Source organism: Tinamus guttatus, unplaced genomic scaffold (assembly GCF_059628265.1).
Source record: "Tinamus guttatus ecotype Peru unplaced genomic scaffold, ASM5962826v1 Tinamus_guttatus_pri_ptg000259l, whole genome shotgun sequence".
NCBI lineage: Eukaryota > Metazoa > Chordata > Aves > Tinamiformes > Tinamidae > Tinamus > Tinamus guttatus.
The window spans coordinates 1,067,928-1,095,536 of NW_028288793.1; the positions used below are offsets into that span (position 1 = coordinate 1,067,928).

The following is a 27,609-nucleotide window of genomic DNA, read 5'->3' on the forward strand; positions in this document are numbered from 1 at the left end:
TTTAATTGCTAAATTTATTAGCAGTTATTATTAGCAGTTATTATTTATTTTTCCATTGAAAATTTTGAGAGAAACTGTATTTACATGCTAGATTTCACTGGCATTTTCAGTCTTCTTTCCTCCTTTGAGAAATTTAACGCTTTTTTTTTTCCTTCTTCTTCTCTTGCATCAGAGATCTGAGAACACACTAACCAGGGTGTTCTAATGCACATACACATATGCAACAAATAATATCTAAAATCTGTGCCTTTTCATAAATATCACAATTATATTCTCAACTCATAGCATGTATGAACAAATTGAATTGTTCAAGGTACTTTTACTGTGGCTTGAGCTGTTCTTTTACGTGGATGTGTAACCCACAAAGAGGGGTTATAATGTAAGCTCAGAAATCACATGTTTACAATCTTGATAGGAAGTAGTAACTTTTGTTAATTTTTCTGTTTCTTAGAGGAAAGACAGTGAGGAAATACTGTCCTTCCTTGTGCAGGTCCTCGAGGCAGCCAGACGGCAAGTTTTGCATCTCACCACAGCATGAAGGGATCCCACATTTTCCTCTTTTCTGCTATGTGCTGGTTGATGCTAGCGCACGGGAACAAAATCTTCCGCTTTGGACCTTGCCGGATTTCAATGAGCGTGAATGAAATTAGGGCTGGTTTTGCAGCGATTAAAGCCAACATTGTAAGTATTGCCGAGGGCTCCGGTGGGGTGGGAAAGTCCTTCCCGAGCGGCTCCGGGGACCATCCCGCTCTCACCACTGCTCTCTCTGCCTGCACAGCAAAGCAGAGACCCCATCCGCACCGTGAGCATCCTGTCCCATCCGCACTCCCTGCACAGGATTAAGGTAGGCGCCTTGCTGGGCTCTCCTCTTCCTCTCTTAGTGGCCCTATGTGCTACCGTGGCCACTGCTCCGGGTTTCAGGGTCCTCTAATACACAGCTTCCAAGTCAGCAGCTCTTTTAGGTGACTAAATGGGACTTGCTGAATACTGATCTTCAGGCAAATCAGTCTATAATAACGACCTATAGATATTATCAGTCTCCATCAAGGCAAAGTATGTGTCCCAAACATCGCCCTGTCAGCTACATCTAGTGACAGAGGTGGCATCTTCTGCTGGGGGGACAGAGTCTGCTGGAAACTGTGGGCGTAGAGCACTTTGGAAGACCTTTAAAATGAAATGTATTGCTTAAGTCTTCAGAAAAATGTTGCATCATCCATCACCTCTTCAACTTCTATGTGGACAAGGTCTTCAAATACTGCACGACTGAGGATTCTTACGTCAACCGAAAGATCAGCAGCATCGCCAACTCTTTCCTCAGCATCAAGAGGAACCTCGCGCAGTGCGTAAGTCTGCAGGGTTCCCCAAGTTTGTTTCCATGGTATATAAGTAGAGCCAAGCATTTGATAATGTTACAAAATCTTATAAACATGGTTTTAAGCAGAGATAGGTGGGAGAGGGACATGAAATGGAGAGGTTGCAGGTCCACTGAGAGTGTTTGCTGTTTGCCCCTTCATCAGCCACATCCCATGTTAGCTCTCAAAACTACCATTTATACCAGTCCTCTCTATTAGAGCAAATTCTGAGCTGAAGCTGGGTTTGAGTGCAGCATTTTTCAGTTTCACAGGGACTCAGTCTGCACAATAATTTCCATTGCAGTTAGAAAGTGATCTCTTATTTTTAAAAATGAAAGCTCCAAACAAATGAATTCTCTCTTATTCTTCTAGCATAACCAAAACATGTGCAAGTGTGGCCAGGAGTCCACAGAGAAATTCAAGCAAATACTGGCCAACTACAAAGGGGTAAGTGGGTGACAATATGTCTGTTAATTAATGCAAGTACTCCAATTCACCTTAACAAGGTTATAATTGCTATCGTTACTTACGGCTTGCTCCTGTATATCGATTTCAGCTGAATGTCACATCGGCAGCAATGAAATCCTTAGGCGAGCTGGATATCCTGCTAGACTGGATGGAGAAGTCTCGTTAGAGCGTGGACAGCGTTACCCCGTGGCAGGGACCTGCGTTTGGGAATGCGGTGTCCGTGCCCATGTTGGTTGTGGAAATAATGTCGTGTTTCAAAGCTGGTTCTCACTGATTGTAGCTGATGTTTGCTCAAACACTAAGTGTTTTGGATCACCAGTAACGTGTCCCTAGAGTCTTGAATGAAGCCAGAAGCGTTGAGGTCAACCCAATCAGCAGAGCACTCGTCTTCTGGCGAAGGATGCTCTCAAGGGCAAATCTAGAAGCGTTTCTCCTGTGTTATCAGCAGATGTATGCTATGCTAATATAATAGAATTATTGTTTAAATTATAAATTCTTTGTATGTATCAATGAATCCTGGATCCCCGGTAGCTACGGTTATGATCTAGTTAATGCTACAGAACAGCACTTATAGAGCTGGGCTCATTTTAGAGTGCTGAAACCAGCCTGTGGACAGGGTGGGCAGTGCTTGCAAGAGTAACCCTAGCAGGGACTTCCAGCATTAAAACCTGTGTTTACTTTTGAAATGGTATTTTCTGCCTTACCAGTAAAAGAAGTAAAGTAAATTTTCTTTAATGTAATATATGTGGTTGTTGAATAGTAGGAAAAAAGATTGTGTGTATTATGCAATTTACTGACACTCAGTACTACATTTCGTGTAAATTGGTTGCATTTACTATAAATAAACCTCATTAAAAACTGCTAGTCTGTGTTAGACTGCATTTGCCAAAATTCAGAGGTATTATTGTTTCTTGTCAGCGAAACTTTTTGAGCAGAATTCAGTGTGAGTCCTTTATAACTGCTATAGTTGCTGCTGGTAATCATAAGTTTTCAAGTATAGGAAAAAACTTAGGAATGTGTCTGTAAATGCTAGTGCTTTTTTAAAAAAGCAATTTTATTTGTAATAGTTGCTGGCAAATTTGGAGCTAAGACCTCTTTATTTCATTTTTGCATTTCAAAGCAAGCTGCTGGGGTTGCGTGGAGCTAGGTTGGCCTGTGTCGCGCTGCGAATCGAAGCCGGTCGCTGCGTGAGCGGCTCCATCCCGCGGGAACGGAGCGCCGTGGGCGGGATGCAGCCCGGGAGCATCGCGGGGGTTTGTGTTGGTCCTGTGGAGACCCAAGCTGGACCGAGGTCCTGCGGAGCTCAGTGCACGTAACGGACAGTCCGGCCCGGAGAGGGGAAGGAGGGGAATGGGCTGGTTCTGAGAGCGCCCTGATCCTCAGCCCTTCCTGGGAAAGGCACAGCACCCGTGCCTCCATACCTGGATAGGTCTCTTGCTGTTATTTACTCATTTTTCTATGCAATGTGGAGAGTTTTTTGTGCAAAACCATGTGTGACTGCTGCTAGCAAGAGGTGGCGGCTCAGTAGTTTGCTCAGGAGGAAGCTGAGCTGGGAAAGAAGAGAGGGAAGGGGTTTTTCAGCTCGGAAATCTCTATGCATTAGTGTTCCTCAGCTGGATGGGTCCATGCAGCCTCTCCTGTTGATCTGGGATCCTTCGTTCCCTTCCAGCAGCCCAGGGCAGGCCAAGGTGAGTCCCAGCCCATGAGCACCTCGTGCTGCCCTTTCCAACATGCTGGAGAGGGGATCCAACTTCGACACGGAGACGTGATGCTTGAGACCCGGGACTTGATCCTGATGCGTGGCTTTGCGTGGTTCCGCAGCAGGGGAAGGAAGGAAAGGAGCGGGAATGGGATCGGATAAAAGGGGAGAGCTCACGTGTCTTTATTCCAGGATTTGTATATGAATATTTTTATGCTTTTTCTATAGAGCCCAGCAGGACCTGGAAGGGATTGAAGCAGAGCGCTCCGTGGCGGTGCGGGGAGCGGGTCCGTCGCGCGGCCCCCAGCCTCCCCTCCCAGGGGAATGGCACACGGAGCGGATCGAGACGAAGCAAGCGGTGCTGGAGCTGGGGACCGCGGCGCGGGGCCGTCCCGCGCTCACATGGGGCCATCCCAGCGCTCCGGCGGGGCAGCCGCGTCCCCGCCGCCCTCGGCGCCGTGTTCCTGCGCCACGGCGCTCGCCTGCAGCAGGAACGCCGAGTAGGCGACGTCGGCCTCCTCCTTGGAGCTCTGCGGAGAGACAAGGGCAGCGTTGCAGGAGGAGCCGCGGGGCTGAGCCGGGCTCCCCGGAGCATCCCTCGCTCGTGGGCTCTAAGCGCGTCAACCTGGCCCTGCTCCTGGCTTTGTGCCAACCCCTCCCAGGGCTCTCACCCGCCGCCTCTTACCCTTTTGGCCTTCCTGGCCTCGGCGGCGCTCTCGGGCTCACTCGCGGTGCTCACGAACTCTGGAGGAAAGGGACACGTCAGGGAGGATCTGTGCTGCCTTGGCCAAGGGGCACCCCGCTCCCGCGGCGCCTCCTCCACCTCCCAGGGCCTCCCGCGCTCTTACCGTCCCCCCCAATCCGCGTCTCCTGCGTCCCCGTCATGCAGGCGTTGTCGTTGGCGCCGTACTCCTTGGCGCTCTCGAAGTCCGACATGCTGATGTTCGTCCGGTAGCTGCCCACCGAAACCAGCTCTGCGAGAGGGGAGACGAGGGGCACGCGGCGCTGGTGAGCTCCTTCCCGGCCCGGCTCCTTCCCGGCCCCGCTCCTTCCCAGCCCTGCTCCTTCCCCCCAGCTCCTCAGCTCCGTGTAGGGCTCCAGTCTCTGCATCTCCGCGGGTCTGGAGATGCTGCGAGCCGGGCTCCCTGCCCTTCCCACCACGGGAGCACCTGGGATGCTCCACTCACACCAGCCCTCCCATCTCAACATTACCAACTTCTCCTGCGAGCGGCACGGACTCACCCGAGCGCTTTATCTGCCTGTACTTGTAAACAGCAAAAACCGTAGCCAGGATCCCGAGGACTCCGCCAACGGAGACAAGGGCTAACACGAGCGAACTGGGCCCACCGCTGCGAGGGGGAGATGCAACACGTGCTGTGACCTGGTGCCTCTGAACCACGTGAGTCGAGATCAACTTCTCGAGAACAGCAAGCGGCCAAGGCTCGGCCGGGACTCACCTCCCCGCGGCCGCTGGGCTTTGCGCCCCGCTGCTGCTGGCTCTGTCCTGGGCCACAACGCGACTGTCCTGGACCACAGCACGGCTGTCCTGGACCGCAACGCGGCTCTCCCGGGTGCTGCTGGGGGCATCCACGTCCAAGAGCTCCGGGACGGCATCAGCGGTGTTCTCCACAGGGAGACTCGCTGCGGAAGAAGGGAGGTGAGTGCATGGAAAGAAGGAGGGAAGGTAAGTGCATGCTCTGTATTTTGTGCATTGGATTGGATTTGTGCATCTGGGTATTGGATTTTATATATATATATATATATATATAAAAAAAAAACACACATATATGTATGTGTGTGATTCTTGAAATTGTGGTTTAGACGCCTGGAAAAACTTAGCCCAAAACAATATCTTGCAAAAATCTTCAGTTACCTCCTTCTGTATTTGCACATATGCTTTGGAAACCTACTGCGATTTTAAATCTTGTTTTTGTAGCATTGCAAGGAAATAGGTTGAATACTCAGCTTGCTTTTACTTCTTGCCCTTCGCCCACCAAGGGCAGTGAAATGAGGCTGCCCCTCTCTAAGCAGTTCCTGCCTATCTCGTGCTCAGGCAGGCTGAGCTGCGTGCGGGGTTTCTAAGGCGATGCTGGAGCTCTGCCCTGCTGCCAACATCCCTTCCCGAGGAAAACATCTGCAGTCCAAAACACTGCAGGGAAGGGAGCCCAATCCCTTGCTCGTAGAGAGGGAATGTGGTGGCTGCCCTTCCTTTCTTGCATCCTACAATTTTCCTGTCTATTAAGACCATAAGCTCCCAGGGGTCGGATGCATCTCCTACCCCCTGCTGCTTTTCACACACCACGTGTCAGATGCTGTATCTTTTGAGTGATGCTGCAAATTGTAATAGCAACAACTACTAGGAACAGAGTCAAAAGGCAGAAAATGGGGTGGAAGGAAGTGATTTGTACAGACTTGCTTCTCTTAGTGATTGGGAAGGAGGAGGCGCTGACACCAGTGAGCAGATGAGAGCATCTGCAGAGATCGCCAAACCGAAGTGATCTCGGCTGGCCGGGCGAGAGCGTTTCTGTTTCGAGGTGCTGCAACCTAGTGGATGCGGGAAGCATTTCCTCCTCGGAGACGGCAGCGCGGTTCTGTGGGTAGCACGGACGCCCCTGCCCGCTCTGCCGCCCAGCTCACCTCCGGATACCCGCAGGTACGTGGCCCTGGTTTCCCCGTAGACGCCGTTGCGCTTCACCCCGCACCAGTACCAGCCTTGGTCCGTCAATGCCACGTGGTCAAAATTTTGGACAACGGTCTTGTTGGCCTTGTCACAGTCAACGTTCAGCTCGGAGTGACTTTGGTTGGAAGCTTCCACGGGGGTGCAGCCGGTCCTGGTCCACTTGCACCAGTACTTCTCGTAGGAGTAGTACTTGCATGGGTAAGAGCAAGCTAGCTGTGCCGGGGCACCCACGCTGGCTTCCACCTCCTCCATTCCTGTTAAACTGGGTTGCCCTGTGAGGAAGACACAACCGGAGAGGGAGGTCAGCAGTTTCAGTCATGGTAGCAAACAGGTAGCAGTACCATGATGTGAGCCACAAGAGACATCTTTGAGGGAAAGCGCTCCTTGCACCACTGAATCAGTACTAGATGCTGCACACGTATTTCTGGGCAAAAGTTGTGTTTTGTGAGGGGTGAGAGGTGGTTGTGATGAGATGCTGCTTGCCAACACTTCCCCACAGACCTGAAACCTGGTGCTTCCATTAAAATTACCGCGGGGGTTGAAATTACTGCAAAATTTTGCAGTAATTTCAGAGAAGGAACTCATGTCTCCTTGCAAAAGCCTAGTACTTAGTGCTGGTGCGTAGGAAGTTCTTTCATACCCACTGTGTGGGCAGGGAACCCGCAATACATGTGCCCATACCATCCACAACCTTCAGCTCCTTCGTTGTTTTCTTCTCCCTCTTTTCATCTGTCATGCACCAATAATAGCCGTTGTCGCTGTCCGCCAGCTGGTTGAGGATGATGGTAATGGTGTTGTTCTCCGGGTCATCGTACATGGCCACTCTTCCTTCGTACTGGTCTGACACAAACCCATTGCTGCCTATTATCCGGGAGCACCCGTTCTTTCTCCACTTGCACCAGTACTTCAATGAGCTTCTTTCTTTAGCATTATAGTGGCATTCAATGGTCACTGAACCTCCTTTCACCCCAAGTAGTGTGTGTTTTCCTTGAGGAACGTCTGTCCCTGGCGATACAAAATGAAGCAAGCGATTTTACATACCTAACCTTTCCCCATGTAGCAGTCCCCCAAGGGAATAAATCAGGCTGAACAAAACTGTATTCGCTGCTATAATGAGACTGGGTCAAGCTCTAGGCTACCAATGGTAGGAGACCACCCTAGGGCTGATAGGAGTTCACCCCAAAGGATCTGTCGGGTCTCTCCTTTTCCTAAATTAACTGGGTTGTTGTTGTCTTATGCATCAACATTTCTAAGTATCACTTCCTTTTTAAGAGGAAGGACAAGTTTTTTCCTTCCTATCTATGTATCGTTTTAAAATTTAAGGAATTAAAATATTTGAAGAGACAGTCTTCCTGTCTCAAATTACCAGGAATAATTCACCAGGGAGATAGCTCACCCCTGCCAGGAAAACTAACTCTCAAGGTACAATCTGGGCCTTATTGGTCATGATTTAGCACATGACTGATAGATACATGAATAGAAAGAAGGATCTATTGGAGAGGACAGAATAATAGCACTCTAGGAAAAGAAAATAAAATCCTTGTTAAGTAAAATGAGACCATTAGTGCTACTTTTAAAGAGAAACAGAGTGAAGGGAACCCATATAGAGCTCTTTAGACCACTTGGGAATGTCTCACTGACCTTCATAGACGTGCAGATCCACTTCCTTGGTTTCTCCGCTCTCTTCGTAGACCCCAGCACCGCACAGATAGAGCCCTGCGTCTTCCCAGCCCAGCTGGGTGATCATGACACTGTACGACCCCGCGGTGTTCTCATTGCTCAGCAAAATGCGCCCCGCGTAGTCGTCATCCACCTTCCCGTAGGTGTCGATGATGTTTCGGCAGCCGGATTTCTCCAACTTGCACAGGTATTTCCTGGTGCTCTCGTACTCGGAACCGAAGCTGCAGGTGATGGTCACAGAGCCGTGCAGCTCCACGTAGAAGAGCTCAGCTTCCTCGGGCACGTTTGGACCTGCGGGAAGGAGCATTGGTCAGGGTTTACCGCAGTCTGCTTTCTGCAAGAGTAGAGTCTTGCAGTACTGTAGTGCTGCTGTATTCCATGAGCTCCTGTGCAAAACATGACATTTTCCTACTGTGTCACCACAGGACTGTGGTGTCTTGGCCATATCACTGCTCTGCACCAAGGCTTCTCCCAGGGACAGTGCATGAGTTTGCACTGTTCTGTGCAATCCTCCCTTTGCTGATTAGCAAAGTCAGCAATTTCTAAATGTTCGAGGTCTTAAAGGAGGTTCATTTCACCCAATTTCTCTTTTTGCTGAGTTAGTGATCATAAAATATGTTACCCTGTGAAAACACCAGGGACAAAGAGGGCCTAGCCAGACCTCCCACAGAGCCCAGCCAAAAGGGGAAAAGGAAAGCAATGCTCTAAGGCTGCTACCTTCAGAAATGTCCAGCTTGACTTGGAAGGAGAGCGCTTTGTTGTTGAGACCAAGGCCGCATCGGTAGGAGCCCCCGTCCGCCAGGGACAGCCCGGAGACGTTGACGAGGAACACGCCTTGCTCCGGGAAGTCCGTGATGGACACTCGCCCTTCGTAGCCCGCGGCCACGTAGCCGTTGGACGAGACGATGGTCTGGCAGCTCCTCGTCGCCTCCCTGCACCAGTACTTTCTGTCGTGCTTGTTCACCGTGGTTTGGGGGTAGAAGCATTTCACGCTGACGGATCCGTCCAGCAAACCGGTCACCTCCCTCGGCCCAAAGATGGGCTTCAAAACTGCAAGGAGAGAGCAGGATGGGCTTCAAAACTGCAAGGAGAGAGCAGGTCGCAGCGAGTGCCCGGCGCGCTGCGCGACCCAGCGAGGCTGCAGAGCAGGTCCCAGCACGGTGACGGGCGCTGCCGGGAGAGGGGACCCCGACCCGCGGGCGCCTCGCACTCACTTGCCGATTTGGGCGGGTATTTGCTCCTTGCAGCTTCCGCGGGCAGGAGGGAGAGCAGGAACACGGACGCGATGAAGGCCAGGACGGTCATTTTGCTTTCGCTCCCTGGAAGGAGAAGACAAGTGGTCACTTGGGAAGCGGCTGAGTTGCACCCAGTGCTCCATAAAGCTGGGGCAGATGGAGAGTTAGAGCTGCTAGAGGCAGAGGGGAGCACCCCAGGCCCCTCTGCTCTCCCCATCCTACCTTCCCCTGGAAGATTTGGCCTCTGCAAAGCGGCCACTTTGCTCATCTTTTCCTACAAAGACTTGTGCACAGCCCAAAGAACAAAACATAAAGTATTTCAGCCAGGAAATCCAGCACTGAATATGCTTGCACATCTGAAGATCAGTGCAGCCCTTCAGCAGTTTAAAGTCCAAAGATGGTCCAAAAGCAGCCAAGGGCAGGGAAGTCCGGTGGGGACCTGGATCAGAGCTGCTAACCTGACCCTTGTGAGAAGTTCACACCATTTTTAAGTGTTTGGGATAGCGGGGTCGTATTTTCCTGCTGTGAAAGGAAGGCTTGTTCACCTGCCGGCTAGGCTGCCAAAACCGCTCCTTAGGAAAACCTGCGCTCGTGGACCAGGTCCTGCAGGAGATTTAGCCTGACCTTTGCTTCCCCGTTCTTGTCAAGGACACTTGCCAGTCAAAAGGAGGAATAAATGTTCTTTCTATTTATTTATTTTTTCCCTCTTCCTTCTGTTGCTGATAAAACTGGTAGGATGAAGAGATTTAGCTTAAATCAAACAAAGCGCTGTCCCTGTTGGTACATCAAACCAGGGCTAACCCACCCCTTGGCTGGGATTCAGCACGACGGATAATCAAACTGTGGGCTTATCGAAATGCCTCTGTGTTCTTCAGGCTGAACATTTTGGATCTTTCCATGTTTCGAATTGAGTGATGGTGCAGAGAAATCCAGGACTTAATCCCCAGAGACCTTTCTGCCCTTGCACAGTGCGCTGGTGGGGACGTGCATCTCCCAAGCATGACTGCGCACCTACCTGGTTATTGCAAGTTCCAGAGAAGCGGATGGATGCCAAGAAAGTCTTTACAAACATCCGCAAGAATTTGATTTCTGGGTATCAAATGACAGGATTTATTTCATTAGGGGCAATTCCCGGCAAGAGAAAAAAGCTTTCATTTCCTTGTTAAGATGAAAGGTGTTCTGTTGTGCTTTCTTCCTTGTGTTGTGATCTCTAATTGCTCAGTGGCTACTTGTCTATGGCTAATAATTAACTCACCGAGCATGAAAAATGCTCTTTCATGCAAATCCCAGAAGACAAACATAACCCACTTTGCAGAAAGCAAACACTGCTGCGCAGAAAGGGCCTTGCTGTTTGACCCTTGCTAGCAACAGCTCCTTGTGGCTCCTGGTGGCCTTGCTCTCTTTCCCTGCCGCATGGGGATAAGGAAGTGGGGCCTTCTATCTTGCTAAGAAAGATTTGAATAGGCTGTTAGTCCAAGCAACCAGCTCCTGGCCATTGCAGGGTTCCTGACAGCATCTTTGCCAAGTGGAAAAGGATGTTTCTTTAAAGAATTAGATAAAATATTCAGAAAGGGGCATGCAAGAGCAGAGCTGGTGAGGTCCACATATGCATGCATAAGTGTGAGAGGATCTTTCACCTCTTTATTTTTGCATCTTTATTTTTGCTTGTACTCAATTTGTGGCCGTGCAAGGACAACAACTTGTGCATAGGGCCAAACCTCTGCGCTCCTTGCAGTCCTGTTCTCACATCGAGTGATTTCCTTGCTGCGCTCCCTGCCCAAATGCAGGAAAACCTCCGGGTGCAGCAAGCCCAAACAAGCAGAGCCACCCGTTACGTAAAACCGCTGTCAGGTGCATCCGCACTGACCCGCTCACTTATAGCGGAGGAAACCCCCTTTGCTGCCCGCTGCGGGTTGCGCTCTGCGAGAACGACGCCAGCCGCGCCGTCTGCGCCGCGCTGTCACCGTGCGTGCGCTGGAAGGGGTTGGTTTATCAAAGCGGTCTCTAACAGGGCTCTTGTTCCTTTTTTTTTTTTTTTTTTTGCTGTGGAAGAGCCTTTCCTGCAGGATTTGCAGTGCGTGGTCAGAGCACAAGATTGGAATCTCGGAGTGCCTAAGGAGGAAGATGAGTGTCGGGCTCGTAGGAACAGGACAGCAAGTAAGCGGCTGTGCGGCTCGTTCACGTTGATGCTTCTGCAGGCGGAGGGGAGCTGGAAGGAGAGGCAGGGGTGGGTGGGACAAGGTTTGGGACCAGAGGAAGCGCCAGATGCAGCTGTGCCATCCCCAGAGCAGGTTCACGAAGCGGCAGGCGCGTGCTGGGGGACGCGAAGGGCTCGTACGTGGCTGCGTCTTTGGCACAAAGCAGGATGCCCTTTCTCTTCGCTTGCCTTTTAGATGCCACTTGAACCTTGTTCCTTGAGAAGTGGCACTTGCTTTCGTTCTGCATCCACAGCATTGCCAGCTTATTCCTCTTCCCTGTCCATCATTAAGGCAGGGTGAAGGTGCCAGCGCTGCAGAGCTCCCTGCATGGGGAGTCTTTGCACGTAAGGCTGCAACCTCCCTGCTGCCAAAGCAACAGCAGAGACCAATCATAAACAAAATAATACTAACACATCGAGTATATTTAGTTGTCGTGCTAGAAAACAGAAGATTCAGATGTTTCTAGGTGAGGGACCAGGGGTTTTCCCCAACTTGCGCTGAGCCGGCACATATTCATATTCATTCCTGCACCTCAGGCCGGCCGGTGGAAGCGTGAGAGCACCTGGGGCTGATAAAAGCCCAGACATTCACCTAGGGGAACCTGCTACAACTTGCAGCCCGTTTCCATGACTTGTTTTTGGTGTTTCTCCAGGCTCGCTGCAGAGCGCGGCGCGTCCCGCATCTGGCTCCTACTCGTTGTGGCACCGCGCTGAGTGCTGCGGATGGGGCAGCAGCAAGGGCCTTTTGCAACCTAATGGCCTCTTTTTCTCCGTGTTCCAACTTATAACAGGTAAATGCATCAGTCTTGTTAGCATCGTGTTGGCAACGAGCAGCCCACGCTGCTTTTTGGTGGAACTGTTAAAGCGGAACAAAAGTGGAGCCAAATCTCACAGGTTTTACACAGTCTAGGCACACAGAGCCGGAGTGCAGCGAGTGCCTTGATGTTGCCGGTGGGAATGTTTTGGCATCTGGGATGGAGGTTCCTGCGAGGCTTTCATGGGTGCTGGGGCAGAGGATCTCCAGGTGCAGGACGACGCGGTCGGGGCTGCGCCAACCTGAGCGAGCGGCCGCCTTTGCCGGCTGGGAATCGCGGGGGCTCCGTCCCCAAATCCTGCCGACTCAGCTCGGCGGTGTCCGCCTCATGCATTAACCATTAACTACTGCTCTTAGCAATGACCAGTGTCAAGGACGTGCCATGGGGCTAGTGAAACATGACAAATTGGTTGCCAAACTAGTAAATCTATTCTGGTGATCCATCTTTATTGTAGCAGGTTTGCCATTACCAAAATATTTAAGGAATTGTACAAAAAGGAGTTATACATATATATATAATATATATAATTATATTTTTTTTCCCTCCAAAGCCTTTTAAAGAGATTTTGGCTGGCACCACGAGCATGATGTGATGCAGACCTGCATGGTGACCCTGCTGCACTGGGCGGTCGTGCCAGAGGATCTGCTGCAAGCGGGGACATTTGCCCACCTGCCGAGGAGCGGGGTGTGCAAACGGATTTTCCTATATGCAGGTACCAGGTCTAGCTGCATTTTTATGCTATCCATCACCACCACTGCACAGAGACTTTCAGATGCTTGTGGTGGGATTGGGTAAGGCCGCCCATCCACTTGGGTAGAACATTTTCACTGCCCTTCACAGAGTTTGAGAGCAAGCGATAGATTTTTTTTTTTTTGAAGATACAAGTTCAAGCTGACCTGAACACATACAAAGAATAAATATTTCGTGTTCCAAATCGATGCCTCCATCACAATATGAAAAAGATAAATAAAGAGCAGGTGCTGATTTTGTGATGCACTGAAGCAGCTAGGCAGATTTTACAGAAGGATTTCAGGATTTCCTTCAAAATCAACAGCTGGTAAGAATTCCTGCAGTACCTGTGACCTTCCCAGTGAAGGATTTTTGCATATCCCACTCATTTGCTGTCCTTTAGCAGCAATATGTTCTGTGCAAAAGGTGACTCTCATGCAAAGGCTGAAATGCTCACTGAGCTTGCCCTGCTGATGTGACCTGCCGGTCTCCTAAGATCTTAGATGCTACCGTGCGCTCACTTGCCCCATTCCAGGTAGGATTCCTACGGTTCATTTGTACTCAGCTTTGTTTCCTGCCTCTTGGGCTGGAAAGTGAAACCGATTTCAGTGCTATTAAACTATTATTCTAGCTTAATGCCGTTAGTATTTTTAGGAGCTATAACCCAGAGCACTCGCTGTCCTGCCCCTGACTGCAGGAGAAGTGTTTGATGGATTGAAGCGTGGCACTGATGCCCCTATTTTGGCAGAAATTTCTGTTAGTGGCACTTTTTTCCTCTGTACTTCGGATGAAATGTGTGGATAATCCTGCAAGGACACTTGCTTTGCAGATAAATTCAGTGCACAAAGCTCATGGGGGTTTAGCCCTATGGCCCCATGCACCAGCTTCTTAAATCTCCAGGTCTCCTTCCTTGGGTTTATCTCCTGGGAGCATGATCCAAAAGGCTATGTCTATGTTATAATAGTAATACTTACTAAAAATCTGTTGTTAGATAGTTGTTTAAGACTGAATGCAAATACTGGGATGATAAATCATCTTCCTTTTTGCAGAAAGGAAACACTTAGAAAGTCACCGTGGGGAAGAAAGCATGAAACCCGCCAGCCTGATGTTATGTTCCTGACCTTCTTTGGAAGTGCACCAGCATTTCTCCACTAATCCCATCTTCTCTCCGTGCAGATACAAGTAAGGGCCCCAAAAAGCATTTCCCACCCTGTGCATGCCCAGGTTTCCCTTTGGGGATGATGCTACTCACCCTGCAGCCCCTCTCGTGCCCGGTCTTCCCCTTTCCTCGCAGAGGGACCTGTTGGGGACAAGCCGGAGCCGGCGGCCGCTCCTGCCTCCCTGGGACACGCTGCTCGCCCAGCACCCTTTTAAATACCCGTCTTCGCCCCGGCCCTGCGTTTCCACCTGTTGTGCCTTAAAGGAATAGCATCTGCTGGCCGGGCAGGCGCGGGCACGGTGCCACCGGAGCGTGGGCGGCCACCGCAGCGCGGGTGCACGATGCCACCCGGGGACCAGGGCTGCCCCGGCCCTGCACGGCCTCGCACCCCAGAACTTTATAAACTGCAAAAACAGCAAAAAGGAGCTTTGCTGCCATCTTCAGTACCGGCTCTCGGGTGCCCGCCGCGTTGTAGCCAGCTCCAGGGAACGGTGGCGGGTGTCGGAGCTGCGGGTGGCTGGAATTAAAGAAAGGAAAAGTATTTTTTGCTGGGTGGGATGAATCATTAACCTGCTTTGCCCCACGCTAGTGGTGCCAAAGCAGAGATTTGGCTCAGCTGAAGGGTCGCGCGACGCTTTCCTTGCCCTACCGCAGTGAAAGCGGGTGAGCACGGGGCTCTCCTGCACCTCCCGTTCTCACCCGTTCTGGCTTTCTTGATATTGGCACATCCTTTCCCTGCTCTACCCATCCTGCCTTTGCAGTCTGCATTGCAAAGGGTGATTTTGGATGCATTGGTGTCTGGGGGTGCTTGTGGGGATGCAGCAGAGGGGTGGACAAGGGGAAAAATCAATCAAAAATCACCCCACCAGCACTGACAGGTGCTTCTGCATCTCAGGGTGCAAAGCTCTGAGGCAATTAAGAGTCCTTAACGAAGCCATCACCTTGGCCCTTCCTAGTAAAACTGACCCACTGTCTCCAAACACCATGAAATTACGCAAATATATTTACTTGCTTTACCAGACAAGGAAGCGCCCTCATGCCAAGTCACAGGCTGCAGAGCACTTTGGCATCTCTGGAGCACAAACAACCCCAGTTAGCCGGGTTTTGGGGCCAAAGCGCAGTGCCCGTGGTCTGAGCACACAGGCCGAAGCTGCTGCTCAGGCCTGGGCTGCAATGGGCTGAAATGCCCTGAATTTGGACCATGGGTTCGTGCTGCTGCCAAGGGGATGAGATCGACCTGGAGAACTCGAGCGTCTTCTGGCGCCCTGAAGTCAGAGGCGCTTTGCACGTTACCAAACAGAACCCAGCAGATGGATTCCAACACCCAGAAAATCCCCCTGTGTCCTTTTGTTGTTTTAAAGTCATTTTTCAGGCTAACGCTGAGCAAACCTGCACGCGGCGCACGGCTGCCACGGGGGAGCTGCCCCTGCCCCTCCGCAGCCCTGCTGCAACCTTGCAGCACGGATGCTCCACGGCTGGAAGACACAAGCGACCCAGGCTCCCGTGACAGGTGCATTCCTTTATTTTCCCATTTCCAAAGGATTTTGAGCTGTTTGGGCAGCAAGGAGCAGTAAGTGGAGTGTGGGCTGTGGGCACTGCTGTTCCTCGTGGCACTTCGTGGACCTGCAGGAGCTGCTGAGCTTACGCGAGCGGTGGCCTGGCCGGGCAGGATCCCTGTCCTCGTTCCCGGGAGCCTCCATCACCCAGGCTGAAAAGCAGTTTTTTCCCCAGGGGCTCCCTGCAAAAGCAGAAGAAAAGCTTTTATCTGGCACTGCCTCTCTATTTTCAGCAGTGGCTTCTTGGCCTGGTAGAAGTGTGTTGTTTTTAGGCTCAGCTCAGTATTTTAAATGGGCCTCATGGTCTAGAAACAGAAGGTCTAGAAACACTTCGGTTGCAGGGGACTGCTGGAGTCCCACCATTGGCAGCTCTTGCTTTGCACCCTTGATTTTATGAGTTTCTCACCAAGTACTGATTACTTGGAGATTTTAGATGAGATTTCTTTCTTCAAATGGGAGAGAATACTTTCCACTGATATGAAATTCCACAAATGGGATATACTTTAAAATATTTATTCAGATATTTTCTGCAGTCTCAGATATTTCTCTAGCTTCTTTCTGGAGTGTATTGGCAGTCCTAGATGTGCCCTCTTCTTTCTTTACCTTGCTGGAAGATATAGACACTTACAAACAGGTTGGTCTGCCTGAATCTCCCAAGGATTGTATAGGTGATTCTGCACATACAGGGCAAAAAAATGTTATGATTGCAACACAGTGAACAAGGATTGCTTCTAAGTAATCCTGCAAGAGGTCATAAGGGATGAAATATTACTGAAACATGCAAGCAGGAAGAAAGATAACATATTTATGGTGTGTAAGCAAAACTTATAATCAACCTATAATAAATTTATAAACCTCACATAGGATTTAATCAAAGTCTTTTGAAATCTATGGCGTGATATCCCATGGTAGGGAATAAAGACAATCATAGTCCTGGACTGCAAACCTAGGGTCTCTCCTGTGGGGATGGTTTACGTAGTGAGTAAGTGTTTGCTTAAAACGCTGGTTTATTTCCACCTGCCAAGGGAAGCTGGTGTTTGCAGCACCCGTTCCAGAAGAAACCTACCTGCTTTCCCCAGGGTCTGCTTTGCTTTCTTCGAGTTTCTCTGGATTCACTGTTTTCTCCATTGTTTGCTCTTCTACAGGGCCTGGGAACAGTGCTGCTTCCAGCCTTCCCGGAGCACTTCTTTCTCTTCCTTAAAAACAAGAAATGTGTGTGCACTGGAAGGAAAACCTCCCCAGCTGCCCACTGAGATCTCCAAGCACACTGCAATATGGTTTTAAGATTAATTTAACTTGATTTTATCACTAGTGATATCCTTTTAGAAGGATATTTATTCATGGGCGTTACTGGAAATGAGTTGTTTGGCAAGGATTATTTGGGCACGTCCTTGCTGGGTTGGGGTGAATGGCGGCGAGTTTGTGGCGGCCGGGGCCGGCCTCGGCACCCGTCCCACGGCGCAGCTCCGTGCCCTTTTTTACTGCTCCCTTTCCGAGCACTGGTGGGGCAATAAAAGCGCTCGATCTGCAGGAATCTCTTGGCTTGGTTTTCAGCAGAACTCCAAAATTTCGGGTTGTTTCTTTTGCTTTTGGCTCGAGCGTGTCTAGCACGCAGCTCGCCGCGGTCACGCTGCGCTTGCTGCCCGCACGGCACTGACCACGTCTGCTTCTCAAGACAGAGCTTTTCCATGAGGCTCTTGCCCATGGAAAAGGAAAGTGCGGGATTCACGGAACAGAAACAGCCACAACCCCCTTGGTGTTGCCTGGCCGCTTACCTGCCTCCTTATGAAGCTTTATTTTGGTAAGGACAAGAATAGTGACGGTGATGAGAAGCAGCCCCGCGAGAGCTGGTAGCACAACGGACAGCAGACGCGATTCACTCGTTGCTCTGGAGGGACAAATGCTCTGAATTAAATTGGGTTAAATTAAGTAGGATTTTGATTCACGTTTTGGCACCTGCAGTGCTTAATAGAGGCTGTGTTTTTTCACCAAAGAGTATCAAAGTATTATAAACTCTGACCAAATCCCCAGAGAACAGTCAACAAAGTCAAGTGGAGATGCAATCACTTGATCTGGAGTTTGGCTTATGAGGAAGTAATTTCTATAGCCACTTATGACCCCGCTCCACTTTGTGAGGTTTATGCTGCCAACTGAATTTTCCCCTCCAAAAAGAACACCAGCTGACCCCACCACGCGAGCGCATGCACGTGGGGTGGACGCTTCCTTTGCAAGGTGTTGCTGACCACCATGGTGTTGGAGGGCATCTTGGAGGGCGTCTAGGTGTCACCTCTTTGCAGAGGCAGCGTAAGCTCCACACGCAGACCCCGTTTTGCAGGGAAAGGGACCCATAGTGGAGGAGCCTAATCGTTTTTTGGGGACTTCGTGGCTTTGCCACATTCAGATATGACCGATCCTGCACACGGGTCTGCACAGCTCTGCAGATGGCTTCACCGGGGCTGGATGGTGGCCATGGCCAGCGTGGAAGGCGCAGAGCCGCGCGCAGCCGCCCAGCAGGAAACACCGACGTAAAAAATCACCAGCGGGGAAAAATACTTTGTGCTGGATTTGCCAACGTCTTTTTGCATAGACGTGCTATGGAATAATGATTGGCCAAAACAGCTCGGAAGCTTTGGATGAAGCTTAGCTCCTGAGGTGGCCCAGAGCACCCAGGTAGCACCTGACTGCACATAAGGGCTGCAAAATGTGTGCAGCAACGTGCACGAGCCAAGAGCTTCCTCACAGCCTGTCTGCAGCCAAACCAAAGGAAAACAGGTCTATTGACTCTGGCATCTGCCCTGCAGCCGTCACCAGCACCAAGAGATTTAGTTGGAAGTTCAAAGATCCGCGCTGCAGATGGACACGAGATAACTTTGCCTTCTGCATTTCTAATTAGTAATAGCTCTCGTTAGCGTTTACAGCCTGTGTGGAGCAGCTGGGCAGACGTCCTGCCCAGCAGCACGCGAGACAGAGCCCCTGCTAGAACCACGGAGCTCTACTTGCCTCCCACGATGGATTTCCCTTCTGGCGGTCTCCGAGGTGGCCGAGCGGAGCGTGGTCACCAGGGCGCTTGTGCTCTCCCTGGATGCCACCTCCGTGCACGTCTGGCTGGTGACACCGCTCTGTGTGGCAGTGCTGTACGCGGCTGGCGCTGGGGACGTAGGCTCCGTGACGGCGGACGTCTCTGGGCCTTGTGAAGAGCGGGCTCCTGGGGAAGAAAATTTTTTCAAGTCTTGAATACCCATATTTTTTGCAGAGTAAACATGATAGATTTAGCCCCAAACCAGTATTTTTGCGAAAATATCTGTCAGGCTTTTGCATTTCACTTTGCAGCTCCTGATAAGAAAAATGCACCATGATATGACCAAACACAAGCAGCTGCATAGAAATACCCCATCGGGAAGGGTGAGACACTTTTCGACTTGTCTTTAGAGCACTATGTGTGTCTCCGTAGTGTACGCCGGAGACTCCAGGTGCGACTCCATAGATGACCAACGGCACCATTCAAACAAACTAAACTGCTTCCAAAAGTCCAGCTGGCGTCCTTGCTTGGGAGACCCTCTCCATCAGCTTCGTGACTTGCAGGTAGGTGTTTGCAAGGCATGGGTGTTTCCCATGACGTTGTGTTCTTGCAAAGCGGAGTCTGCTCTGCCCCTGCCCGGGGAGAGGCGTTTTGAGGAGGAAAAGGGATGCGTCGCGGTGGGAGCACACCCACCACCTACCCCTCTGCACGTGCAGCTTCACGGAGGCCGTGTGCTCGGCGAGGCCGCTGCGGGCGCCGCACCAGTACCAGCCCGCGTCGTCCTCGCTCAGGTCGCGCAGCACCACGGTGAAGGTGCCCTGCTCCGCGTCGCTGCCGGCGACGCGCACGCGGCCCTCGTAGGAGCCGTGCACGAAGCCGCCGGTGTCCACGAGCCGCCGGCAGCGCCCGGCCCTCCACCAGCACACGTACTTCTCCTCGAAGCTCCTCCGCGGCTCGTGGTGGCACTGCAGGGACCAGGAGGCGCCCGCCGCCCTGCTGAGGAACCTGGCTCTCCTGGGGGTGGCGGAGGCTGCGGATGGGCCGCGGTGAGCGCCGCGCGGGGCCCGACGGCGCCTGGCCACGCTCTGCAGCTCCCTCCTTCCTACCTGCCGCCACGCGCAGCTCCACGGTACCGGGGCCGCCGGTGCCGTTGGGCATCGCGGCGCCGCACGCGTACGTCCCGGCGTCCTCCGCCCTGAGGTCGTTCATCAAGACTTTGAAGGCGCCGGAGCTCTCGGGCGCGCCCAGGGCGACTCGCCCCTCGTATCTCCTTTCCACGTAGCCTTCGCTGTCGACCACCAGCGCGCAGCCCCCGCGGCCCCGTTTGCACCACGCGGCCCCTCGGCCGCCGCCGGGCGGGCAGCGCACGGACACGGAGCCGCCCAGGTGGCCCCGCACCAGCTGCACCGGCGCCGGCGCCCGCCCGGCTGCGGGACGGAGAGAGGAGAGCGGCGCCGTCAGCACCCGCCTCCCTCCCGCCACCGTCACCGTTGTCCCCAGCGCGCCACGCGGCCGGGCCCACCTGCCCACACGGAGAGCTCCTGGCGCACGAAGAGGCCGGCGCCGGCGGGGCCGATGCCGCAGCGATAGGCGCCCGCGTCGCTGCTCCTCAGCCCCGTCACCCGCACGGTGAAGGCGCCGTCCCGCGGGGCGTCCTGCAGGGACGCGCGGCCCTCGTAGGCCCGGGCCACGTAGCCGCTGCTGGACACCACGGTGTTGCACGCGCCGCCCGGCGCCACCTTGCACCAGTATTTTCTCTCGTATTTGTTGGCCGGAGTGATGGGGTAGAAGCACTGGTGAGTGAGGGAGCCTCCGACCTCGCCCGTCAGAAACCTGGATCCGTGCAGGACGCTGGAAATGGGATCTTTGCAGGGGAAGAAGGAATGAAGCAGAAGTGGGTGGTTAGTAGCGAGGGAGCTGCTCTCCAGGCAGCACCAGGGTGGCCGGGAGAGCAAAGGAGCCTGGAGAGGCCGCGTTCCCCTCCTTGGGCACCTCCATCCACGTTGGGGATGGGAGAGGCGCGTCCCAGCCGGCTCACCTGGTAGCAGAGCCGCAAGGAGAAGGAAAAGGGCCATGTCCCCCCGGCAAGCGCCAAACTGCGGGTCTCTGTGGGCAGACAGGAGAGAGGGCAGTGGTGGCACGTGCTGGGGACACCGGTGAGCTGGGCACGTTTGTGCTGGTGCTCGTGGGGACTGGAGCAGGGTCCCCACCTGGGACATGGCCTGTTCCGAGGGTAGCAGTAAAACCCCCAGAAGTGCTATCCAAGCTGTGAGCTGTCACGTTAAAGTTCTGGTGTTAAGGTGCTAAATTCCTGTTGGCATCGGTCCCTCCTGGGCCAACACACAAGGCACCTGCCAGCTCACGTGGCTCCAGCCCATTGAGACTGTTTGCAACCACTTCTTAAGTGCCCTTATCCATCTCCCTCTGCAGCGGTGGGTGGGAGGTCCCCTTTGAGAAGTGACTGATGGCCTTCAGGGCCACCACGAGGTCCTGGCCAGCTTGTAATAAAGATTTTTTTTTTAGGAGAGGGCCTGGTGCTGCTGTACTTGGTGACTTCAACTGCATCTCCTGGGGCTGTTTGCAGGATCTGCTGGCACGAAGTGCAAGGACTGCAGGTAGGAGATGGCTGTCCTGGGTGCAGGAGGCACAAAACTGACCCACGTCCCAAATCAGCTGAGATAGGGGCTAAAATAAAGTATGTCTGGCAAGAGCTTTCATACCAGTCTTACAGTATCACTGGATTATTGATCTGCTTCTCTGAGCTCTCCGTGGCTTCTAAGTGACAATTTATAGATAGAATGAGCCTGGAAGGAGGAGGGCAAATCCTTTCCGTGTCTACCATGGAAAGGGGCTAAACTTGGGCTTTAGGCATGAGGGGTTTTTTGTTTGCTTTTATTTTTAAGTAGCCAGGTAGAAGTCCAAAGGAAAAGATCAGAAAGCGAAAGGAAAGAGCTGGAAGTTTTGATCCCGGAAATTAAGTTTAAAAAAATTAAGTATTATTGCATGTATGGTTTTCTTATCTTCATTTCAGTTCTGCATTGTGGAAAAGTCTATGCAGAGTTTTCTGCATCTTATTAAACTGCTATAATTCTAGCATGCAAAGCGTAAGCTGCTAGTACAGCCCAGCTGTGTGCAAAGAGTCTCTGTAGGGTTTTGCATGAGAACTTGCCAAGTTTGGACCATTTTTTGTGTGTTCCTTTCAAAGAATCAGCTATATCAGGCTTGTAGCTGTCAAAAAAAAATGCTAGGTTTTTAAAGAAGACGAATTTCATTTATCCCCCTGCTATTGCATTGTTGATAAGACATGAAAATCCATCAAATAACACAGCTAATACAGCAAACAATCCGCGACAACTCCCTGAAGAAACATCCATGTGCTGTTAGGCTAGTTCTATGCTTGCACAGCAGCATTTTAGTATTTCAATGGCAAATTGAGAATTACCTACCTTGGGGTTGCGACGAAGCTGCTCTTACTGCAAAGTCTCTCCTATACGGCGCTTGTCCTTGGGCTTATTCTAATAAAGCATTTTGCACCTTGCAGCTCAGTTGGTCTTTGCTCTTGATATTTATTTCTTTGTGTGCCTTTATATCCAGAGTTTGAAAATGAATGCACAAAAATTAAGCACAGAAGTGCATCACCAAGCGAGTTGGAGGTGCTCAAAATGCTTGTAGCATGATGCCACCAATGTACTGAACAGGGAACCAGAGAATGTCCGTTTTTGTCCACTTAGTGATCTGGACAACCTCAAGAGTGAAAAAAGTGAAGAGGGTCGGATCAGAAGTTGGAAGAGTGGGAGGAATTCCCCTGCTCTCCCTGCAACTTGTCAGGTTTTAACACCAAACAACTTCTTTCTGAGCGATGGAAGTAAAATGCTATTTGCTGCGAACTGCTTCCCATGAGAAGTTGTCACAAAAAATGAGAACTTGGTGCATCTTTCCTTTCTTATTGGCAGAACTTCTGCAGTTTGAGTGAACCTGAACACTTTAACTAGCTCGTATCTCTTTGAGTCCATAAAATGAACGTTTAGACGGCAGCGTGCAGTGTTTTTCTTGCACTGCAAGCCCTAGCTCAGAGCTTTGCTCTGCTAGCAAACTGTGAGCAAAATCTCACTCAGCACTGGAGGAGTCAAGAGGAGAGAGCGCTTCCGAGGTGGGAACGTGGGATGGAGTCCCACCACTACACTTGGTTTTCATAAAGCACAAAGCAGCCGATACGCAGCGGTCCCTTGCAGGCTTCAGACACTCGAGCGCACGGGAGAGCAGCAGCCTCGTGGCTGCCCAAGCCCGGGGCAGCTTTGGGAAGAGGTAGAATCAGTGCATACGGTTCTTCTGCAAACCCGAGCTGGGCAGCCTGGGTTACATTCGTGCCAATGGGAGAAAGCTCTATCAGAGGGTTGCAACATAACGTGCCTGAGGACATTGCCAATCTGCCAAAGAGATCAAAGTTGAGAAATCAAAGCAGCGTAGCAATAGGCGGCCTGGACTTCCCTTGAGAATCTCCTCAAGGTCACTTGTCATCCATGGGGGTGATTAATTTCTCTCTGTATTAAATCTCACCGGTATCTGCTGCTGTACCCTTAAAATTCCTCGATGAGGGGTTGACTTGTGACGGTGTCTGTGTGGCTCATGGTGGAGAACGGGTTTCTCACTGGAGGATAAAGGTTGTGTCCATAAAGGTTGTGTCCGTGCGCTGCAGCCGGCGCCGTGGCCTTGGTCCACGGGAGACCAAGGGCCGGGCGCCGCGCGGCGGGCAGGGAGGGAAGTGCCGGGGCCGGAGCGGGGCCCGACGCGGTGGCAGCGCCGGGTGCTCAAAGGCGGCTGCTGTTTTATTGCCTCCCGCAAGGCAATAAAGGCACAAGGCTTCCCGCGCAGTGCACTGACGTGCTGCACCTGCAGAGGGTGGCACAGCCTGGCGGCGAAATGCCACCGCGCGGCCACCGCGGCCACCGCTCAGCTCGCCCGGCGCGGCTCCGGGATGGGCCGAGCTCCGAGCCAGGCACGGGCGCTGCACCCGCGCACCGACCCCATGCGCTTCTTGCAGCGGGGCCGTTTGCACCCACGCTTCAAGCACAGGGAAAGGGGCCACGCTGGTGCCCAGCGCCCCAACCGCAGGGCCACCGTGGCCAGCGCTGCCCCGCGGATTCCGCAGATTCATTTATTTCCATCGCCTTCCTCGCTGCCTTGCGGCAGGGGAGGCACCCGCAGCCTGGGCCGGGCGCTGCTTTTGCCACCCCTCATGCGGACACGGGCTCTGCCGCCGCTCCGGTTTCGGGGAGGGACCCGGCCCCGCGTTTCCTCCGCGCTTCGAAGGAGCGGGGTTTGTTTGCCCAGGGAAGGGCAGGACAGGCGGATCCGCGCGGCAGGTTTAGAACCCGCTGCAACGGGGCAGAGCCCTGGGCGGCCGCAGCCCGGGGATTTGGCAGCTGCCAGGACTTACGAAACTGGACGTGGGGAAGCGAGCGGCAGCGGGGCCCCCCGTCCCGCATTGCCCTTCCCACCTGCTCATGGTCGCTGTTTCTGAAGAAACCAGACGCTGGGTTTTATTGTTCTGCAAATTGTCCTTGCGCGGGAGGTGGCGGCGCTGCCCTGCGCCCGCCGCGTCCCCGTCCCGGGCGCAGAGTTCCCCCCATCGCCCGCGCTCAGTCTGTAGGTGCCCGGCATAAAAATAGCGAGCGCAGCTGGGCGGGAGGGAAGCGCCCGGCGCTGCTTCCCCCGCGCGTCCTGCCCGCGCTTCTCCTTTTGCTGCAGAACCAGCGCTGAGGCCGGCTGGGGAAGCGGCCTCCCTTCCCGCCCGGAGCACGTGCTGGCGCGGGCGGCCGCCCCGTGCGGAGCGCCAAGGCCCCCCGCTCGCCTCGTGGCTACGGCGGCGGCGGGTCCCAACCGCCCGGCCGGGCCGTGGTTAATGATTGAGCTTCCCTGTTCTCGGGAAGCGAGGCGGGGACCTTATCGCTCCGCGCAAAGCTGCCATGCGGAGAGCAGCGCTCACCCATTCTGCCTCTTGCTAATGCAGGAGTTAGTTACAGGGTGGCTGGAAGGGCCGCCCGCGTAACCGTGTCCGTGCGCCGCCGCGGCGCTGCCGGCTCCCGTCTGCTCCGGTGCTTTGCTTAGGTCTGCGGTGCTGCAGCTGTCAGAGGGCCCCATCGCAGCTGGGCCCATTCCAGCCCAAAGGCCGGGCAGTGTTTCCAGGCACGGAGGAGCGGAGCCGGAACGGTCCCTCCGAGCATGGCAGCGCCAGCCTTGCCTTTGAGTTGCACAGATGCAGCAGGAGCGGGATGGGGTGACGGGCTCGTGGCCGTCCCCAGTGCTCCCCACGGCGAGGATGCGCTTCGGCCAGAGCTTGTTTCCTATAAAAGTTTATTGCAGTGACAGGGCGCCCCAGAGCAGGCGCCGCGCACGGTGCTATGAGAGGGGCTGCGGGTGCCCTGGGCGTGACGCGGACCCCGCTCCTGGCCCGGGGACGTCCCGCCGGCGCGGCGGGAGCGTCAGTCCTTGAGCAGGCCCAGCTTGCGCAGGGCCTCGCGCCGGTGCTCGCTGGCGGCCGGCGCGATCCGCACGCTGACGCCGGCGGCGCGGGGTGCCTGGCCGGGCAGCGCCTGCGCGCGCCGCTTGCCGCTCTGCTCCAGCTCCTCCTGCAGCCCCGCGAAGTCCCTGCCGGCGCCCAGGGACGCGGGGCGCGGGCGGCTGCTCCGCAGGAAGCCCGGCGTGATCCTCTCCATGAAGGACATCTTGCCCAGCGAGCCGCTGCTCTTGGTGCTCGCCTCCCTGCTGCCCACGTTGCTGCCGAGCCCCACGCCGGAGCGCTCCAGCGTGTTGGACTTGAAGCCCAGGAACCGGGGCGGGAGCCGCTCCGGGGAGCCGGCGGCTCCGGGCGCCGTGTCGGGCTTGGGGGCGGCAGTCGCTTTCTGGGGGCTCATGGGCTCCTTCTTATCCCGTGGGAGCCCCAGCTTCTCCAGCGCTTCCCGCCGCGCTCGGTCCCGCTCCTGGGGCTCCGGGCGCGCCGCGCTCGCCCGCTCGGCCGTGGGGCCCGGCGGCACCGACCCGTTCCTGCTGCTCTTCAGGATGATGTTGGGCGGCAGCTTCCTGGGCTTGGGGGCCGTGGGTGGCCCGCGCTTGGCCTCCGCGTCCTCTTCCACCACGGGCTTCTCCGTCCGGCCTCCAGCCTCCTGCAAAGCCTCAGGCAAAGGGACGGTGGTTGATCCCGGTGCCTTGGCCTTGGCGCTGGCTCCTTCCTCCCTGCCCGTCTCCCACAACGGTGCCGGGTGCCCTGCGGTGCCGTCGGACACGGCGGCTGCTCGCGGCACCTCTGCTGCAGCGACGCTCCCGGGAGGACGGCGGTGGTCCGGAGCGGAGCTGTGGATGCCGCTGGCTTCTTGCCCACTCCTTTGCTCTGCCGGGCGCTGCGGTGCCCCGCTCGGGGACGCGGCCCCATTTTCCAACCCTGTGCAGAGAGAAACCATCGGGTCCCGCACGAAGCCACTGAACCAGGACGCCCGCAGTTCCCCTGGCACCCACGGCCGCCGCTGCTTCCCGTGTCCCACTCACCGCGCGGAGCGGATTCCCTCCCGGCCCGCAGCAGCCTGGCGGGCTCCACATGGACCGGCTCGTCCGTGCAGACCGCGCTGTCCGCGTCTGCGTCCAGCGAGCCGATGGTTTCCTCCAGGAACATCAGGCACTCCTTCTCCTCCAGCGAGAGGTAGTCATAGCCGTTATCGCTCTGGAAAACGGTAGGAAAGCAGGGTGAGAAGGGACGGTCCTTGCATGGGAGTAGGAGCAAACTCATCACGTTGATGGTCTATGGGTGCAGTCACTCACACCGAATAGCAGAAACTTCTCTAAACACCCCAAATACTGAAGCTTTCTGGGTGTGTGGTGGTCCCTCTACGGGCTCTTGGTGCTACCCCTGGTTTTTGAGGTGTGCAACAAGGCTCTGTTTAATTTTTGTTGTATTTCAGCTATGCGGACGTGTGACTGGTGTGGAAGGGCCAAGTCACAGGGCAGCGTGTGCAATTTATCATGGAAAAACTGAGGCCGAGGAAAGGACACCGTGTGCGTCGCATCCACAAGCACGGGGAGCCGCTGTCGCAGGTGGGGTTGTTTTGCAGAGGGATCCATCTGGATCTTGTGCCATGCAGTATTGCAACCACCTTGTCCATCCCTTATAATTTTCACAGGGGTTTGTTTCTGGCTTGCAATACATCAGATGGAAAACCTGTTCCAGCCCGTGTGCTGCACTAGCAGATACCAATTACGCTCCGAGTCACACAGGATATAATTAGTCCATCAGTCTCGGAATCAGTTTGGAGACAAACAAGTTTTAATGGACAGATAGTGAAAAGTTATGCACCTACACCCATGGCCCGAATTCATCCCTGCCTCCGCACCCGAATTGCTCTCCCGCCAGCCGGGGCGGAGGCGGCTCTGTGTCTTTCCCGGGTGAAGTCACCTTCACTGGAGCCGGTGACACCCGGGTCCCCATCGCGCGCAGGGCCCCGCAGGCTCCCCCTGCCCTGTGTCGTGGTGACGTGGAGCATCTCGAGATGCACAGAAGGGTCTCGAATGGGAAAGGTCCCGAATGGGAAAGGTCCCGAATGGGAAAGATCCCAAATGGGACCCTGCAGGGGCGCAGCAGGAGCCCTCGGGGTACTCACGCGCTCGGAGCGGAGCGGGGCGGCGCTGCCCGCGCTCTCGCGGCTCCCGGCGCTGCAGCCGGCCCGGCCCGGCCACGGGCCCCGTTTTGGCATCCCGCCGGCGGCCGTGGCCATCGCTTCCCGCTGCAGCAGAAGGGAAAAGCGTTAGGAAGGGGCGCCCGAGGGCGGCACGAGGGCGCAAAGCTCCGCGGCCAGGCACGCTGGCGCCTCGATGGCCCGTTCGCAGGAGAAGGTGGCAACTGCGCATCGGCCTTTAAGCATCCTTTGGACAGCAGCGTTTCCCCAAGGAATCAGAAGCAGGGAGCGCTCTGGACTGTTTGTCTGGCAGCATCTCCTGGGTTTTGTAACCTGCTCCGAGGTGGAGCCCATGGC

The 27,609-nt window shown here is 54.1% G+C and overlaps 4 protein-coding genes across 4 annotated transcripts; 1 reads left to right on the top strand and 3 right to left on the bottom strand.

Annotated features, from left to right (window-relative positions):
- The first annotated feature begins 527 nt into the window (after positions 1-527).
- LOC104573138 (interleukin-20-like) lies at positions 528-2,061 on the top strand. Its single transcript, XM_088526941.1, has 5 exons — positions 528-681; positions 779-844; positions 1,191-1,343; positions 1,725-1,799; positions 1,909-2,061. Exons 1-5 carry the CDS (start codon positions 535-537, stop codon positions 1,984-1,986), a joined length of 519 nt encoding a protein of 172 aa, XP_088383067.1. The 5' UTR covers positions 528-534; the 3' UTR covers positions 1,987-2,061.
- A 1,827-nt stretch (positions 2,062-3,888) lies between these two features.
- On the bottom strand, positions 3,889-14,171 carry PIGR (polymeric immunoglobulin receptor). Its single transcript, XM_088526924.1, has 11 exons — positions 14,108-14,171; positions 9,094-9,198; positions 8,597-8,929; positions 7,841-8,170; positions 6,881-7,204; positions 6,157-6,471; positions 4,977-5,160; positions 4,762-4,868; positions 4,368-4,493; positions 4,205-4,263; positions 3,889-4,049 (listed from the first exon to the last, which is right to left on the bottom strand). The coding sequence occupies exons 2-11, from the start codon at positions 9,182-9,184 to the stop codon at positions 3,918-3,920; spliced, it is 2,001 nt and encodes a 666-aa protein (XP_088383050.1). The 5' UTR covers positions 9,185-9,198; positions 14,108-14,171; the 3' UTR covers positions 3,889-3,917.
- A 1,211-nt stretch (positions 14,172-15,382) lies between these two features.
- Positions 15,383-20,664, bottom strand: LOC104573140 (Fc alpha and mu receptor). Its single transcript, XM_088526925.1, has 9 exons — positions 20,628-20,664; positions 20,112-20,453; positions 19,696-20,016; positions 19,290-19,619; positions 18,571-18,775; positions 17,346-17,458; positions 16,637-16,766; positions 16,174-16,244; positions 15,383-15,489 (listed from the first exon to the last, which is right to left on the bottom strand). Exons 1-9 carry the CDS (start codon positions 20,662-20,664, stop codon positions 15,383-15,385), a joined length of 1,656 nt encoding a protein of 551 aa, XP_088383051.1.
- A 4,407-nt stretch (positions 20,665-25,071) lies between these two features.
- On the bottom strand, positions 25,072-27,330 carry CUNH1orf116 (chromosome unknown C1orf116 homolog). Its single transcript, XM_088526926.1, has 3 exons — positions 27,238-27,330; positions 26,132-26,303; positions 25,072-26,027 (listed from the first exon to the last, which is right to left on the bottom strand). Exons 1-3 carry the CDS (start codon positions 27,328-27,330, stop codon positions 25,072-25,074), a joined length of 1,221 nt encoding a protein of 406 aa, XP_088383052.1.
- Between the last annotated feature and the right edge of the window lie 279 nt (positions 27,331-27,609).

Bases quoted from the DNA above. Each gene is read 5' to 3' on its own strand.
- LOC104573138 (XM_088526941.1), top strand. From the start codon at position 535: ATGAAGGGATCCCACATTTTCCTCTTTTCTGCTATGTGCTGGTTGATG. The intron at 682-778 runs GTAAGTATTGCC...CTGCCTGCACAG, and splicing joins CAGCGATTAAAGCCAACATT to CAAAGCAGAGACCCCATCCG. The intron at 1,344-1,724 runs GTAAGTCTGCAG...TTATTCTTCTAG, and splicing joins AGAGGAACCTCGCGCAGTGC to CATAACCAAAACATGTGCAA.
- PIGR (XM_088526924.1), bottom strand. From the start codon at position 9,184: ATGACCGTCCTGGCCTTCATCGCGTCCGTGTTCCTGCTCTCCCTCCTG. The intron at 8,930-9,093 runs GTGAGTGCGAGG...CTCTCCTTGCAG, and splicing joins ATACCCGCCCAAATCGGCAA to TTTTGAAGCCCATCTTTGGG. The intron at 4,494-4,761 runs GTGAGTCCGTGC...CCCCTCTCGCAG, and splicing joins CAGGCAGATAAAGCGCTCGG to AGCTGGTTTCGGTGGGCAGC.
- LOC104573140 (XM_088526925.1), bottom strand. From the start codon at position 20,664: ATGGCCCTTTTCCTTCTCCTTGCGGCTCTGCTACCAG. The intron at 20,017-20,111 runs GTGGGCCCGGCC...TCCGTCCCGCAG, and splicing joins GGAGCTCTCCGTGTGGGCAG to CCGGGCGGGCGCCGGCGCCG. The intron at 17,459-18,570 runs GCAAGTAGAGCT...TTGTCCCTCCAG, and splicing joins AGGGAAATCCATCGTGGGAG to AGCAACGAGTGAATCGCGTC.
- CUNH1orf116 (XM_088526926.1), bottom strand. From the start codon at position 27,330: ATGCCAAAACGGGGCCCGTGGCCGGGCCGGGCCGGCTGCAGCGCCGGG. The intron at 26,304-27,237 runs GTGAGTACCCCG...ACCGTTTTCCAG, and splicing joins CCCCGCTCCGCTCCGAGCGC to AGCGATAACGGCTATGACTA. The intron at 26,028-26,131 runs GTGAGTGGGACA...CTCTCTGCACAG, and splicing joins GAGGGAATCCGCTCCGCGCG to GGTTGGAAAATGGGGCCGCG.